The sequence below is a fragment of the Neopelma chrysocephalum genome, unplaced genomic scaffold, assembly GCF_003984885.1.
Source record: "Neopelma chrysocephalum unplaced genomic scaffold, ASM398488v2 Primary Assembly neopelma1_88, whole genome shotgun sequence".
NCBI classification, from domain to species: Eukaryota; Metazoa; Chordata; class Aves; order Passeriformes; family Pipridae; genus Neopelma; species Neopelma chrysocephalum.
In genome coordinates, this window is record NW_020897750.1 from 3382596 (window position 1) to 3400972 (window position 18377).

Below are 18377 nucleotides of genomic sequence, written 5' to 3' on the forward strand. Positions count from 1 at the left end.
ATATTTGAACCTCTATACATTTTCTACATCACTGTTCACCTAGTTATTTTGCCTTTGAATACATCAATGCTTTTGTGATTGATATGAGTATGTATTTGTAGAAAGCACAACAGAAAAATTATGAAACAGAAAGTGGGAAACCACAAAATAAAAAGGTTTTGTTTTTGGTCACAGAGGCAATTTATAAAATACTAGTATTGGCATCAATCTTCAGGATATCTGACTAACCCTTTTAGTTGAGAAGAAAATAAGTCTTTCTCCCTGTATTTTCTCACCAGTTCCTGGAAAGTGTTGGTTTTTTTGATAATCATCAAAAAATGGATATATTTTTCAGAGACACAATTTTAACTTGAGAACTTCTCCTCTTGACTGCCAGTTTAACTGATGTGCCTCATGCTGGTTTTATGTGTTTGTAATTCTTAGTGTTTCCAACATCTCCTCCAATCTCAAAGCTAAATTTGCTATTGGCTATACCCTTCACTCTATTTTTGGTAATAGATAGTATATATGTATTTTGCAGCAATTCACATACTTTGGGCTTTTTTTAATCACTTTATTGTCTACAAACTTTCAAGTACTAATGTATCATTTTAACAACCTTGTTACAAAAAGAAATATTATTTCACTATGTGCTTTTGATGGGAATCTATTTAGTTATTGACATGAAGTCTTTGGAGGAACTGAACAAAAATTTCTCTGTGGTACCTTGAATTGTACGTTTCAAACTGCCTCGACAATCGTGGGATTCAGAACCTCTTTGTTGATCATGTTTATCAATTTGTCATGTATCACCTCAGTTTAACACCTCATTTTTATTACATCTGAAGGATTCTTTTGGGATAGGACTTTACCATTGCTGAGTATTGAAGACTAATTCAAAGGGTTCCTTGGATTACCCTCATCTTCTGATATTATAATGTTTTAACCTGCCCACTTATTTTGATTTTTTTCTATTGCTAGCAATATCCAAGTAGTAGATTTCTGTCCTAAGCCACATTTGAGACAAGAAAGTCCGGGTCATGGTTATGGTTGAGAACAACTTTTGATTATGCAGTAGTTTTCTACAGGATGAGAGGACACAGCCTCAAACTGTGCCAGGGGAGGTTCAGGTTGGACATTGGGAAAAGCTTCTTCTCTGGAAGACTTGTCAAGCATTGGAATGGGCTGCCTAGGGAGGTGGTGGAGTCACCATCCCTGGAAGTGTTCAAGAAATGACTGGACTTGGCATTTAGTGCTATGTTCTAGTTGAGAAGGTGGTGTTCTCTCAAAAGGTTGGACTTGATGATCTTGGAGCTCATTTTCAACCCTAATGTTTCTATGATTCGACAAAGATCAAAAGAATACAAATTCTGCACCTTCATGTAACATTCATTATCTGAAATAAAAGAATAATTTTGCAAGCTTGCAGCAGTTTACAAATGACCACTAGCAGAAGAAGCCTGGGTTTTGCATGAAGGTATTGATTTTCAGCAAGGGACTACCACAAGGAATGATAATTTTGTTCTTTTACACTGCCCCAGGCATGGAAAGTTCTCTTTGCAAATTAACAAGTCTGCCAGGGGCCACCTCTCACAGGGTTTTGTTATTAAGTAATGAATTTCTAAGACATGAAAGATCAATAGTTTGATGATTTTATTTATACCTGATGCTCATAGTCCACCTGTATCATCTTTAGTGTGCCAGTGTTTACATATATATATTTTTGTATTGGTATGATGCACACCATGAGGAAGAAGCAATAAAATATTAACATGTGAAAGAACATTAGCATGTGAATAATAATATTCTGTTAATAAAAGTTTACATGAACATTTTCCAAAGCCACAGAATTTTTAAAAATTGTTTACATGGGTAATAGGAACTTAGCACGAAATGGTAAATAGAGCTACAGCTCTCTTTTGTGGAAGTATCTCATTATCTTTCCCTTAAAAGCCTGCAGTGGTGTGAGACTGAAAAACAACAAAACTCAAAACTTTGCCTGAATGAAAATTACTCCATGTTTCTAAAAAAAGATTACCAAAAACTAAATCCCTTTGCCACAGTCTGTTTAATTTCAACTGTGTGCCAATTTACAAAAGTATTCCGTAGTTTTCTGGTTACTTTCACCAGTAACCAAACACAGTCTTGACCCTTTTCCATACATGAAAACAGCCAACCGTGAGTGCAGCAATGGGAGGTCTGGCCTTTCAGGTATGTCAGCTGAAGACCACCCTACTGGAAGAGGTAACAAGAACAAAAAGCCGAGGTCAAACAAGGCAGCCCCATGTAATTAGATACTAATAGTGGATTTAGGGTGTAAAATTCACTTAAAACCATACACCAACAGACTAAACAATCCCAGTAAGAATGGCAAGTTTTGTTCTGAAAAAATGTTTTCAATACCAGAAAGCATAAATAAAACATACATAATAACCTTGACTGACAGACTGCACTAACCTGTAGTAACATCTGCTTCCAGACTATTTGCTATTGTTTTGGGATAGTACAGTTATAAAACACTGAAACTCTACTGTAACTTATAGTACAGCGTGCATCCAATTTCATGATTTTATTGTTGTATTCACTTGTTGTCCCAATAACAATTTTTAGAGTTTTAGTTGAACAGGAAAATTCTTTTCTTAATAGCAAACCCAAAAATGCAAGTCTGATTGTATCTGATACTAATGGAGAAACATGCTAAAGTAGATGCTGAAAAAAACAGACAGTAGCTTTTGCAGGGTATGATGGGGTCAAAGTAATTATACAACAAACTTCACTTCTGTTGGCTCTTTCATTTTGTGTTGATTTCTGATGCTTTTTCAGGATGGATGTGCTACTTTTACTTGCCAGACTTGGTCTGATAGAGCAGCAAGATCCATCATGAAGAAAATGGTATTCCCCCAGCCAAAGTGAGTATCTGCTAGTCATCAGATCTTACTGCTGCTGGGGCCCATGGGTCATGTTGGGGATTGGCTTTTTTTTTCATATTCCCTAATATTTTCGTGGCTCTAGCTGCTCTGTAAAGATCACATCTCAAGAAACTTTGGTTTGATAATTTTAATTTATCCTCATTTTAAAACTGGTAAATTAGTCTAAATAATTAGACCAATCCTATTAAATCTGAGTCTTATAAATCACTTGAGTGGGATTTATAAGCCTTTTAGAAGCAGAGTTATAAGAACTGTTAAAGAACTTCGTGTATTTCTGGCACACAGCCCAAGGACAAAGGATTTCCTTCCTTGGGGCTCCAAACCTGCCCAGGGAGAGACAGGTAAATGCAGGGGTATGGAAGGACATTGAAAACTAGTAAGCAGAGACACTTCACACCCACTGAGGACTGAGTGAGGCCTCTGTGTTATTCCCCACTGGTGGTATCTCCTATAAAACCAAAATGATATTTGGGAAAGGCTGAACTACTCCCTCAGAACTTATTTGTGGCAAAACTGACGCTAGCTAGTACTGTCAAATGATTTTCTGTAGTTGTTTAGAATAGATATTGCCACCCAGTACTACTCTTTTGAGCCAGCTCCTGTTGTGCATTGTCCCACCATAGTGTCAAGTAAGGAAGCAGTAGCACCGAGGAGAATTCCAGCATCTGCTTTCCATCTGGTACCTAAAAGCCATTTGGCTTCAGAACTACCAGGACCATCCCTTTTTATTGAATGTCACTATTGCGTAATTCAGCCACATGGAAAGAACTACGGTTACCTTTTGGTTTTTAACCAGTTGAAGGAAAGGCTGATTTGAAAGAGAAATGCAATGCTCACCTCTTTGGATCAACAATCTTGTAGAGTTTTCCGCTGTGAGGCTGTGTCATACTTTTACTGCTTGATAATATGTAAATCTCACCTGTTAGGAAAGCCAATGCAATAAATTAGTTCTCCTTTTCTAAGGAAAATACATGACTTTTGTGATCTAGCTGTATTTGCCAAATGAGATTAAAAAAACTTCAGAAGAAACACACAACACTGAAATATACAGCAGAACCATTGGTATTTGAAAATGTATATAAGCACTCTACCCAAATTGATGCTAAAATGTGATATATATTCTATCATGAGTGTTTTGTCTTTCATATAGTATAAATTGGTTAAAAAAGGTAAAATTTCTGAGGAAGGGAGAAGAGGGGGATCAGTCTGCTCATTCAGTCTCTTTGCCACGTAAGTCTGTAATGTTGGGAATAAAGGCAAGTATATGATACATTGTGTCATAGTGAGTGACACAGTTCACAGGGTGTGAGAGACAATAAGGACCTTTGACCCTTCCAACCACACATTCCCTTCCCCGTTCTTCTTACAAGGCTGCTGAGGTGTAGCTGAGAGCAGTGTAGACAGCTTTGGCAAAGGAAAGATAGCCTTCTTTTTAAACATTTACTAGAATTGTGAATACTTCAGCAGGCATGACTGATAAGCCTCATGATTTAAGAACTTTTTTTAATATTTACCTAATTCATCTTCACCAAATCCCAAGACAGGGCCTGAAAAGAAACCTCTACACGAGCCAGTGTTGCCAAGACAGAGGGGTTTCTCTTGCCACTGTTTGGTTGCAGGACTCTGTTGCAGTGTTAAAAAATTTCTATATTCGAGAACACATAAAACAAATTGTTACATTACATTTGGAATAGAGAGTTTTCATTGTCCAGATAAATAAGTAAACACTTTCTTCAAGAAGCTCCATAGATACATCTGTGCAGTTCATTGTCTTATGATTTATTTTTCAGATGCTTAAAAGCCATCCAGTCATTCAAATATTGCAAAATTGTGTTCAAGCTATACTACACAACCATTTGTGAATATTCAGCTATCTGGTTTGGGGAAACTATGCCCATTCATTACAGAAACATTCATGTTGCTCCATCAGTGATGTTTTCATAAAATCCCAAAAATTTTCAATGTCTTACCAGTTTGTTTGGGAAACAGTTTCATGATTAACATTTATTCCCCTCATAGTGTAAAAGCGGCATGTAAGCATATCTAGAACTAAAATCTTAAGAGAACCATGATGTGAGTATCTTTGTACTTTTTTGCAAGGCTTGACTATGTTATGCATGTCACCATTAGAATGCTGTGCTATTTTATTTCCAAATCTAGAGTTTAATCTGCATTTATCACAGTGCTAACCTGGCAAAGTGACACAATATACAAGACCTTTGGTGGTCCTTCATACAGCAGACTGAGTGGTTAAATATACCCTATAGGCATTTGTGTTTAAGAGTGAGTTGTAAGAAACGTACCCATTGCGGTCTCCAAATACGTAACTTCCATAGAGCCTTTCAGACTGGCAGCCTCGATAGACAAATCCACCAACCAGGGATCCACTGCTGAATGGTTTGAATTCTAAAAGTGAAGGCTCGCTTTCTGAAAAGGAACTACCGTAGCATTAGATCACGTGCAGTCTCATGTTGATTCACATTTATGAAAATGCTATTACTTGAAGAAAACAGGTTAATTCCGTTTAAAGATTCCTCAAAATTCAAGATGTGTTGCCAGAAACGAAACATTTAAAAAAAAGAAAAAAAATTATGAAATTACAACCAAGTCTGTTTGTGAAACAATCCATTAAAGACTTTCAATAGGAGAGGCTATAGTTGCTTTCTTCCATGTGCACAACCTGGGACAATAAAACTACACAAAGATTAGGTTGGACTTTCACTGAAATTGATGTTGTTACTGCTATTAATTTCTAGTGTCAATACAGTCTGCAAAATGGATCTCTTGAACTTCAGGAGTACAATTGACCCCCCCTTTACTGTAAAGTCCAGTAACTAAGAGCAGAAATTCCACTGATTTTCAACAGAATTTATTTTCAAAGCCTTTCAGTGATTTGAGAAACTCTTTCAAAATCAGAGTTTTAAACATGATGAGTGTGTTACATCCCATAAAAACTAGTATAACTTGCCATAGCTTCTTGTGGCAATTTTATGCTGTTGCTGTAGTTGCAATTCCTATACATTTTTTTCTTTTTTCACAATACCGCAGTTTAGTCCTATCGAATAATTCTTCGAGGAAGTTTCAGTGTACATTTTCCTATTCATTTAATCAAATACTGCTTAGGGTAAAAGTAGGCTCAATTTGACATGATAACTGCGTAATTTTAAATAAAAGCCACAGCCAATAGACCATTTTGTTTTATAGGAACTTTTTTAGTCAGAAGGCTATCTGCAAGTCTTCAATAAATGCATTTTCCAGATTATTCTACAAGAGTAAGACCTGAAATTTTATGGGGGAGAAAAGGATGATGAACTCTTTTTATTGAAGGAGTTGACCCATAGCCTAGTATTAATATTGGCAAGCTGTTCTGGATAGACACAGTATTGCTTAGTTTACTCTGCAATAAAGATGCAGTCAAAATTCCATCAGAGCAGTGGTTAACCAAATATTATTCTTTGGTTTGGCTTTTGTAAAATGGACACAGAAAATACACACAATAACTGAAGCAGTGCAATTGCATGATACTATTGTGTACTGTTGTACTAGACAGCACAGCTGCTTTGCCTGTAAGTAAAGTACAGGTGGGGGAACCAGGGATGTGAATAAAACCGGAAAATGCTGCATTCCAGGAGATAGACCAGTGGCATTTATCATATCTTACCATCGTGGATTTACAAGCTGTTAAATAGTCAGTCAAGGTGGATGATGGCTCAGAGTAGCTGTCACCTGGCTTGCCTGAACCAGCAAGTGACCTTAGTGAGTGTCAGAGTTAAACATTAAACTAAAATTGTGACTGACAGTCATACTAATTCAGAGAGAACATGAAACGCTTTAATAATTTAAAATCCCTAATTGAGTATATTTATCTTTTTGTCATCTAACCTAAACTAGCCATTTATCATGAAGTAGTAGCATAGAGCATTTTTCTAAGTTTTTTATTTTTAGTAACATTTAAACAGAGCTCAGTCATTTCCCTGTTTGGCTGAGGTCTGTTGTTGTCTATCTCATTTTTTCCATTATAGGAGGTCCATTACATGAGGTTTCCATTCTGTCTTAAAAGGTTATTTATGAATGACTAAGAATACATTTTCATCACTTCCTGATATTCCAAAATCTTTTCTTTATGAGCCAATATATGCAGCAACAGTTTGACCTTTGACAAACTAGCAACTGTCAAATTTGTTAAATCTTATTTACATAATATTCTACACCAATAAGAACAAAAGTGAGTCATTTAAATTTTGTTTTGTCCTGAATCTTTTATCTGCTTGTACCTTGAAGTTCTACCTTGAAAAGATGGAACTTTTCAGAAGTTCTATCTTTGGTAGGTTACCTCTCCCATCTATGTTCTAAGTTTCCTATCATGGCTATACAGTCCTTTATCTATTCTCTTCTGCTTTCTATTTATTATTCCATGGGCATAAAAACTGACTGTTCCCAGAAGCTTTACCCTGGATGGAACTTACCATAGTCTTTGCCCTTTATTATTTGTAAGATTCTTGCTGAAGATCTGTTCTTTCCATTTGAATCTGAGCACAGTATAGTTAAATTGATGTTTACATCAGTTGGATGGCGGTCCACAGCACACCTGTAAAACAAAAAAAAAAAAGAAGAAAATTCATGAAATAGATGAGATGAGGTCATAATTTTAAATAGTATGAAGCATCACATTTTAAAATGTTATTGTGTCTTTTTGGTGCCTAATCATGTGAGGGACCTATTTTATACGGAGCCAAAATATCCAACAATGTGTTAGATTCATACCCAAAAGATATTACAACTTTCCCATTCCTACACCATTTTTTATATAATCTGATGTAAGACTATTTTTTCCTAGTAATAAAATCTACTCTGCTCCATAGAACCTGAAATGAATAGTGCCTTAACCAAGTGAAATGAATTGACTTATATGGTGTAGGAATTTTGGACTGTTAAAAGGTCTAAGAATCAAATCCTTATCTGAACAACTTGACTTTCTGATTTTTTTCAAACCATGACTTTAAATGTCACTTCAGTACTACCACCCACCTAATTCGCTGAATTATGTGTTGTTTAGTTAAAGCATTGTTCTCCTCCTTGCTATTGTTTAGATATCACCAGATGTTCTCATTTGTTTTCCACGTGCCTATTATTCCCAGTCAAGATTCCCATCTCAGCTGTACTTTACCAACCCTCTGCTTGAAGCTCTTTTCTTTCATAAGGGTAGTCATTTTATCATTCATTAAAACCAAAAATCCTGTACTTCATTTCTGTCATTTTGGTCTTGACTTTTAGTAGTTGTGCATGCTCTTCGCTTTCCCCTTTGCCAATGTACATTTGTTTCTAACTGTGAAATATGTGTGGAGAAGGAGGAGTGGAGGATTTAAAAACTTCACGAGTGCCTTTGTTATTAAAATGTTGTTACCTGACTGTATAAAAAATTTCTGGTTGAAAGCAGTGTCTACTCCAGAGTAATTCAGTAATTCAGAAACTTACTTACCGGCCTGGATTGTGGAGTCCATGTGCAAAAATCTCAGGAGGTTGGTTTGTGCTATTGAAATGTGGGTTGCTCCGTGGTATGGAATAAGGGACATTGCACAGGTCAGTATTTACGTCGAGACGCAATACAGAGCCTGTAAAATCACTGAGAAAGGTGGAGGATAAAATAATTGGGTTTTTTAAAGTATTTTACTGGTAGATTTAATCCATATAATACTATAGTGAGACAGAAAAATAAACCACCCACTTTTACTGATTAATCACATATAGGTTGATTTTATGGCACATGCAAGTCCAAAAAATAATAGCAGAGCCTATTCAAGATTCACTAGTGGCCAATATATTGCCTTGTTATTTACTAGAACACCTCTGACCATGGTGTTGGGAAGCAACTTGATCATAAGAACAACTTTCCAAACATCAGCATTGTTTTATGGCTTCAAATATCTCCTCTAGAGTAACTATGCTTAATGCTTTTTGCTAACACTTTGAATCCTACTCTTGAATTCAATGATTTCTAGTCACAGTACAATCCAAAGGCTAATTACATAGAAAGCAAGCAAGAAATAAATTGTATTGCTTGAATGAAAATGTCAATTTTAATTTTTTGGTAAGGATTCAGAACTTTCTTGTTATATGAAACAGGAGAGAGTAAAATGTTTCACATTATGTTCATGATTGTGATGGAAGAAAGGACAAGGAGTAGATCATCAAAACTCTCTTTATAAACATGAAAAGATGTGATATTTAAATTGATTCCTTTCTGTCTTTCTTCATTATTAATTTGTTTTAGTCTTCTTGTTTTACATTAATTTAAAACCAAGTATTAGAATGGCCCTCTGCCCTGGGTTTTAAAGTATATCCTTATACTTAAAAAAGACTTAAAAATTGCAGGAGCACCTGCAATTTTGCTGAGCCAAAGAGGCCTTTGAACAGCAACTCCTTTTAGGTCTGTAAAGGCTCAGTACCACACCTTCTCTAAATTAAGACAAATATTGCAACTCTAATAGAGAATAATGAAGCAGAGGGAAAAAGCAGGTTGGTAAAATTGTAAAGGTAGAACCAAAGTAGGATTGCTTCATATGTTCTCTGGACATTTTCATAAGCGATGCATTGTTGTTATTGACTCTGGTATGTGTTTGTAGACACTTTTTGGAATCTTTGCTCAATACAGTTGTTCTGTTCATAGAACAACAGTTCAGAAAGCAGAAGCCTAAACAAAATTGCATTTACTGATGAGGACTCCAGTATTTAAATGATTTGGTAGCACACAGCTACTAGAAGATGTATTTAAGCAGTCAGACTGTTCTGAAAATCAGCAGTTTGCTAAACCCAGTAGGATTATTTAGTAAATGAAGAGGGAGCAAGATTTGTCCTGACAACTGCTGATCACTTTGGATTCTGACCCCAAATACTGTGCAAAGACAATAATAGAAGTCTATCCCTTGGTAGTTTTTGTACCTTAAACCATCCATCTCTTCCATGTCATCTAGAGTGATCATGCCATCTCCAAGAAAAATGTATAGGAAACCATCTGGGCCAAACAGCAGCTGTCCTCCTAGATGTTTTCGATGTAGTTCTGCTACTTCTAAAAACACTCTTGCTGTCCTCATATCAACTTGGTGTGGATTTTTCCTGCAAGATAAAGACATGAGCACAGTTTTCATAGTTCACTATCAATGTACTTCTTTCTAAAAATAAACTTGACTCATTCAAATTATGCTTCAAGATTTGGATGTTGTAACTTGGTGGAAAAATGCCAAACAGTTGTTGCTGAGAAATTTCAATTTTGTAGCGTTCACAGAAAAATTATTTTGCTGCCTATACACAATAAGTAGGAAATAATTATAATAAAAAAAAGTTAGACAATAACTAAAAAAAAAAGGTCTTAAAAAGAAAAAATAGTGTACTTACTGGCATTTCAAAATTATTATTTTTCTGCAGGTGCCCAAGTATATACATTTTAAACCTGATAGCTTATTTTAGAAATGGGAAATACTAACATGCAAGGGTTGCTAAGAAATACAGAATTTGTGAATTTTAGACTTTTACTGATACCTGGATACTGTGTATTCTACGACCCTAAGGATGTGGTCATGAGGTCCAATAGCCCACCGTTCTTGGTTGGTGGTATAAGACACATACAGCTTTCCATTTTTCTTGTAATTGGGATGGAATGCAAGGCTTAACAGTCCTCTTTCATCTCCTCCCTGCAGTCAAATGAAAAACACAAAGAATTGTGAAGTTAATTATGTTCTTTATTGTGTTTCAGCTGGAACCCAAAAAAAAAAAGTTTCTTTCTTGTGGATAATCTTTCCCCAAACTCTTTTATTTCTTTCCTGACTACTGCACAAAAAGGATTATAAAACATTTCACTTTGGGGAAGTCTTTAAGAGTTAGAACAAGACAATTGCCGTATGTAGTTATCTATGCACAAGTCTGTTGCACCACTTTTGTGGAGTGATTTGTGTATGTAATCTTTGGGAAGCCATGAAGACAAGTTTAAGTGCTGTGAAGGATTCTTTGCTGGGTTACTAGGTTGCTTGTAATTCGTAGAAGATGAATAAAAAGGTCTATAATCAGCAGTCACTTCTAATCCAAGTATCCAAAACCTAAAACATAGTGCTGGCTGCCAACTCCCACTGTCTTGGCAATATGTTTAGAAAACAGTTAAATTGCTTGTGTAATATGTAAACCTTTGTTTTACCCTGGAGGCAGCAACATCAGTTGTCACAACTATGGTGGTCTGTTCATCATAGCTAGTGTACTGTAGGTAATAAGCAGCCTCGGTCTCTGTGCAGAGAAACCATAGTTTTACATGTGGTCCCTCACTGGAAAGGTTTTTTGTTATTTTTTAAAATAAAAATAGAAAAATCTCGGAACGACTTTCTTTTGTTATTATGTTTGCCATAAAGATTAGTACAGTTACATGTGAAGCATCCAGTCCATGTAATGTATTGTGACAATGCAAATACTCTGTGTACTTAAAGAGAGGGTAATTTTCTTTCTGGCTTCTAAAAATGTATGTTAATATAACTATGCCTAAAATTGTATTTGTATAAATGAAGAATAAAACTTAAGATTCATTTGTTGGTTTTGAAGTAATACAGGGGAGAGAAGCTGAGGCATAGAAATAAACAGAGTACATAATTAACAATTCAAATTCAATTCATATATGTGATTATTCACAAGGTGACAGTTGTCTTGGAGTTTATCTCAGGGCTTGCCAGCCCTTCAAAACTAGTGACTCTGTTGTAGATTCAAGTGCTCCAGCTCTGCACCCATAAGGAGACAACATTTTGAAACTCCAACCACACCCATGATAACTAATTATGAAATTTTAAATTATAAGAAAGAATGAAGCTTTTAAAATGTATTTGCACTTCAGAGTGATGGATGGGCCTGTCTTCCTGTTGAAAGTCATCCCACAAAAGGCCTAATTGGGAAAGTGCACAGCTTTAATTTATTTTAATTCAACATGATTGCTGTACTTCCTTTTTAATCACAACCACCAACGAGAAACCTGAGTCAGAAAAGGAGATGTAAATAGGTCAAGAGATTTCCATACAAACGGATTTCTACAATGCAATCTGGATCCTGCTAATTTAGAGGCAGACAAAATTTGCTAGTTTGTTTGTTAGAAAAAATTAGTTTCAGGGGGTTATCAGAGAGGTTAGTTTTGAAAGTCTAGTTAGAGCTGCCAAATCAGTTGCAGTCATCATGGATGAAGGGACTGGTAATCTGGCTCTTTCTCCCTTATGAGCCAAAAATAATTCTGCAGCTGAGTCTGAACTGATTGTAGATATTATTGTTTGAGTTTTTAAGAGTTTTGACCAAGCTGCTCTGATAAAGTCTGAAGCAAAGGGAGGCAAATCGGTTTCTTTGGGAACAGGAAGGCATATTTCAAAGATTCCTGACGAATGATTCTATCTGTTGTGCCCAGACAAAGACAGTCCTATTTCTTCTCCTGAGAGATGAGTTCAGCTCATTTAGGGGCCCAGGAATGTCAATGAGTCACACTAGGTCTGCCATGCAAGGTGAGATATTGAAAGTATTAGTAAGAAAAGATCTTTCTGTTACTAAGCTGAAGATTTTATTTAGTGCTTGATGCCATGGCAGCCGTCTCAGTGTGAAAGTGAAGTTGTTGAAAGCGTAAACAGGTGAAAATTAAATTAAGAGCTTTTAATGAAGTACACATGAAGCAAGAATTTGAAAAATGAATGAAAAACGGGACTTGCAAAGTAGTAACTATGGCAAGTTGTATTCATAGGATCAGGCCACTATTTCTACTCTTTGCTGTCTTGTGTGACTCTATTAGACTGTAATATATTACTTAGTTTGTGGAATGTATCTGTTGCTTCCTGAAAAGTCACTTTGCTGGGGTTTTTTTGAAGCGAGACATACACATTTTGTTTCAAAAAGTCTATTTACTCATGTATTTAATAAAAACTTTGTGAATATCCCTCCAAGATACTGAAATCAGTGCAGTATCAAGCCATGGCTTATGGTCAACTCAAAACCCAGATGAGTTTTTTCATATTAATTTTTCCTGATTTTGGAAAATAATTGTTCATGTGTATTTTCAGCTTTATCACTAACTGGCAAACCCATTCTTTCTAATTAAATCACTGACACAACTTCCATAGCTTTTGAAATGTTCTCTATGTGCCAGAAAGTATATATAGTTTTCTGTAGTGTTGTCTCATATATTGTGGGGTACATTGAGAGAGATTCAGCAAAATCCCTTAGGAGCAGTCATTTTAGTACTATCAAACTGAATAACTGTGTACAAAACTTCAGACTTTCTCTATAGAATATTCCTCACTTTTAATTGTTTATCAATGGACTTTTGATGTGAAACCAGCATCCCAGGCTGTCTTTCTTGTAGATAACACGTGTCAAATATCTATGTATTTTTCTTGGCAGCTTAATAACTTATTGACAGCCTCTTCTTTTAAAGTTTCCCTTTAGATGAAACCAGCACCAACAAACTGTAGATAACATAGGAGCTTGTATGAGATTCTGCACTACACTATTTGATGGAATAACCATTAAAGTTTGTCAGTTGTGTAAGGAAGGGCAAGAAGAATGAGACAAATCTTTATATTCCATTGGGATGTCTGTTGAAGACAAAGAATGATGGTTGGCTGAAATGAGTATTAATTACTTAAACATTCTGTGGACTGGGGCCAATGTGAAATTTCTGTTTTAAGTAAGTCTGGAAGCTGACGCTCTCGATGCTGCTCTGGAGCTTGAATGCTCCTCTCTCTTCTTCGCGGTAATGACACGTTTTGCACCAACACCACACTTATTTCAAAACTGATTTCCTTGGGCCAGGTTATATGTTTCAGCTAAGGAGTTCTGTGAAAGGGTCTTTAAACCCCGGGTTGATCTAGTTTAGGACCACAACCATGAAAAGAATTTAATCAGAATTCTATTAAGTTAGTATAAAGCCAAGCAAAGATTAATTGTACGCATTAAACAAAGTGTTTCTTTACTTTTCAGTTTTAAATGGTTGGTTAGCTACATTATGTTGGTTCTGAAAGTATGTTACACCAGTAAGTGTTCTTAACCTAAATATATATTTGATATATATGATTTTTGATATTTCTTTTTTGCATTGGAATTTCTGTTATAATATATTTACACTTGCAAAAATCTTAAACAAGTGCACAACATGATCCACTTTGTATTTTGACTTACACTAAGAGAAGGAATTGTTGCATGTGAATATTATAGAAAGGTACTATTTTCATGTAACCACTCCTTAGAAGTGGTCTCTGCTTTCAACCTGTGTACTTATAAATGTACTCTGGTATATCTCTGATATTAGAGATAGACGTTTTATTACATTATTAAGATATTATACTTTTTCTGTAATACAGAAACATATGCTGCAGTTATTTTTAAGACATGTTGCCATTTAATTATGTCAATACATGTGTTATTACCTATAGGAAAGAGAAATACACAGGAATGCTTTAACTGGTATTGTTAAATATTTAATTTAAAACAGATCATATTGTAAGTATGACCCTTAATTATGTAACCTTAGTAGTAATTAATTCTAGTAAGCAAAACCAGACATGACCATTTATTTCTGTTACTCTATGTGCCTTAATAGTAAGCAATGTAGGTAGCATATTCCAAGTTTTTCTTTAAAATTGATTTCACAATTCACACTCTTATAGAATACTTAAAAAATCATTGTATTTATACTTATCAGCTTTTTTATCTGAACAATCCCACTGTCATGCTGGAAAGGAGTAGCAACCTTTTTTAAAAGGGGTTGTGCTTAAAATATGCATATTCAATGGTGACTCAATATTTTAACTTTATTGTAGTGTCTTTGTATTGTTTGTTTTCCCCTATTATTATAGCGCAAATACTGGGTAACTTGTTGAAGTAGTAGGATCACCCTTAACTTAGTTTATTTCCTATATAATAAATATCATAACCAATATGCCTTGCCATCTGTTTGAACTTAAGGAGTTAGATTGTAAAGATTTGTAAAAAAAACATGGGTGAAGGGGTCATGGAACACCTAAATCTCTTATCAGGCAGCACCATATGAACTCTTCAGGAAGAGATTCAGTAGGGCTGAAGATCAATGTCAGGTATGTTTTTCAGTGGGAAGTGTTTGCTTAATAGACACATTTTGGAAATTTGGCCCTAGCACGGGATAGAAATTTGACTACAGCAGGAGTAGAAGCCTGCAAAAGGTCTGCTGCAAGGGTACACCTTGCCTTTCAAAGATGTTTGGAGAAGCACAGGAGGGAAGTGCCTCTGACTGGCAAAAGGGGACAACAAACACAGACTGACAGAAGTTGCTTGTCGGTGGGGTGTAAGAGTAGAGATCCTATTAGACCTCTTGGGTGTTGAGAACTCAAGTGCTTTGCTATCTGTGGGGCCTGAGGCCTCTGGCAAAGGAAGGATTTGTAAGATAAGAGATTTAACTTAGGGGAAAATAATTACCTTGATGTCATGGCTCAGTATAGTATACCTACGAGACCCTATCTCCAAAGCATTTCCCTTTTCCTGTTGGGTTGCAGAGCTTCACTATTTTCCTTGTTTATAAAGGGCTTTACACTTGTCTAAGGATTTTTTCAAAACATTTTCAATATTTTTTAGTGATTTTAACAAATGCACTATTTTAATACTTGACTTTAAAATAACTATAGATACAGGAATGCTTTACAATTTAATTTATACATGAAAAATACTTAAAGGGCCATATTCTGACTTGGAATTTAAGCACAAATCCTACTGAAGTTAGAGGTGCTTTTTATTCAGCTCAGTGCAGGGCAGGATTTAGCTGAAAATGGCCAAAGTGCATCCATCACAAAGTTGTCTGTTCTGATGTTTGTGGTGATATTTAAATGCCTTTTTTTTTTTAATGAGAACTGAATTCACAATAAAGTAATGATGTCCCACTTCTTTAGAGCCCAGTGGGTCCAAATGACAGACATATCAAAAGGTATCAAGATGGTGATTCATAAGACCAGTTCTGCATGGATTTTAGATGAGGCTTCTCTGCACTTGGAGAAAAGTCAGAGTACCTGTTCACAGGAATTACACTTGTATATTTATTTGCAGCATAATTTTCCAGCAAAAGAACTCTGAAGTGGCCATAACTTGAACAGAAATAAATAAAAAGGTGTTGAGATCTAAAGATAGCACTGGAACTTAAAGCCTAATTCTTTTTTTCCTCTTGCTTCTGTTGCAGCAAAGACAAAATTTCGACATGGGGGGATCATTTTTTTCTTTTCCTTACCTTCACAGTCCTTTGAAGAAACCAGTCACTAAATGCAGGACCTTTCACTTCTAGTTCTAGTCCTCTGTACTTATTTTTTTAATTCCTCAACTTCAGATTTTGCTGTTCTGCTGGGCAAGTCTTTAGTTTAATCCAAATGACAATCCTCGTCCCCTGATAATACAATTCTTTCTTCCCGTCCTCCTAAAGAAAGTACATGAAACTTATAAATGCAGATACCAACCCAACACAAACCCACAGCTTGCCTCCTTCACACTCTTCCAGTACGACATGAATCCTGCTTTCCCAACTCCGCCAATTATTGGTTGGGAGCAGCTGAAAGCTTTGAGACTGCCCAGAGCCAGCCAATAATTGGGAGGTTTTGGGCAGAGTGACATACGACTGCGAGTGTGCTTGCAAGGAGGTGGCCATGAGCCCATGTGAGGTCTGCATCTGGACTGGGAAACTTTATGTACTGCACTGCTTTAGGAGAATTGGAATAACAGAAGACAGTGGAAATCAGTCCCGGAAGAGGGAGATTCAAATAAAGACCAGATGATTATTGCATTCAGTAAAGCTGGCTCAGGAAGGTGTGAATTACACACTTCCCTGCACCACAGAGGCCTCTTGAGCTGTAAGCAGCATTTATCCTCTGGGAACACAGGTGGTGATTCCACCTCTGTCCCCAGCTGGATTTACTTTCAAGGAAGCTTTACATTCCACCAGCAACTCAGTGAGTGGTTCACCAGCGGAGGCCACTATGGGAAGGTAAAAAATAAGCATGCTCCTTCTTATTTCCCTGGCATGCCTCCACTTTCTGGTCTTTATTTATTTATTTGGCATATCTGCTCTCCTACACTTTTCCTCTCCAGCATTCTTCCACTTCAGACTGTCTTTTCCTAACAGGTTTTCAGCTGCATTGGTTTGAGGCCCATTGTGCTGTAGAATTAGCCTTTTAGGAAAGCGAGAAAGCTTCCTTCGAGTGAATGAGAGTGCCGTAAGTGTTAAGAAATTTACTGACCATGAAAATCCTTCATTAATAGGGAGAATAGACTTGATGACCTTTGTATTTTTTCTCCTCCTTTCTGTTGCTCTGAAGCTTTACCCACCTTTCCATGCCACTTCTGTGATAAAGGCAAATTTTACAGCTCTCTTTCAGTGTGCAGTCCAATAAAATTGGCTCAGATGATACCCCACAGAGAACAGACTGCGTTCCATTAACATTCACAAATACATGACATGATGACAAGACACCAATAATCCCTTTTGCACTCACCAAAACTGTGACTTTACCTCTTCCAATCAAGAATGATTTTTTTAAACTTACACCCTATTTTGGTGCTATCTAACATTATTTTTCTGTAAACACACAAACAATACAAATTAATCTTATTAGTGATTTACTGTTCTACCAATGCTCTAATTTGACCGTGGTCCTTTCAGCCATCTGTTCTGGTTTTCTCATGCCCTCATTCCTTCACTATGTATATAAAAATTATCTTTATTTGTCAGTAGCATGTTTCATAAAATTTTCCATTTTAGTTAAAATACAGATCCAATGGCAGAGAGTTGTCAAAAGACTCTAAGAATTATAATTGTATACATAAGTTGCTTTTTTAATGGCATGACTTTTCAGCCAACCACTGCTGTCACTTTTGTCATTCCTAAAGATAAAAATATGCTATGGAAAAATAAAAATCTTACTATGGTGCAAAGATCTCCCTGAGCTGCTAAATTAAGTCTTTTCATGAATGTCCACAAAAAAGTTTTACAGCACTTTAAAATGAGCAGTAAGACTTATTTTCTTTGTGCTGAGAGAGGGAAAAAAAAGAGGATGTATAGTGACACAGAGCAAATTTGACAGTGCTTATGTTAAACGAACGAACCTACAACAAATTCTGTACTCCGATAATCGAAAACAAATTCATGCTGTTTTACCGTGACCACTTTATATGGAAATTTAGGGATATAATTCAGAACAGAATAACATAATTATCATACTCTCTGCATTAAATTAAAACCAGAAATGTTGATCTGTCTAATTGTAGGCATTAAAAAATAACTAGTTTCAAAAAAGAGAGATGCAAATGGAAAGATGGCATTACTCTTACAAACAATTCTGCCTTTCTCCTTTGGCTCTCAGTACTGAACTGTCACCTATAAAAGCAGATACTTGCTTTTTCTGGTTGCAAGAGGAATGGTACTTGCATCACATGAGCAATGTATTTCAATATTGT

At 36.0% G+C, this 18377-nt stretch overlaps 1 protein-coding gene across 1 annotated transcript in view; it reads right to left on the reverse strand.

Annotated features, from left to right (window-relative positions):
- HHIP (hedgehog interacting protein) overlaps window positions 1-18377 on the reverse strand; it is a 74683-nt gene that overhangs the window by 12087 nt on the left and 44219 nt on the right. Inside the window, exons 5-11 of the mRNA XM_027692730.1 lie at window positions 10446-10597; window positions 9849-10022; window positions 8389-8532; window positions 7376-7497; window positions 5213-5336; window positions 4424-4554; window positions 3747-3828 (exon numbers count right to left, since the gene is read on the reverse strand). Of these exons, the coding sequence (XP_027548531.1) occupies window positions 3747-3828; window positions 4424-4554; window positions 5213-5336; window positions 7376-7497; window positions 8389-8532; window positions 9849-10022; window positions 10446-10597 (929 nt within the window). The remainder of the gene's footprint in view (window positions 1-3746; window positions 3829-4423; window positions 4555-5212; window positions 5337-7375; window positions 7498-8388; window positions 8533-9848; window positions 10023-10445; window positions 10598-18377) is intronic.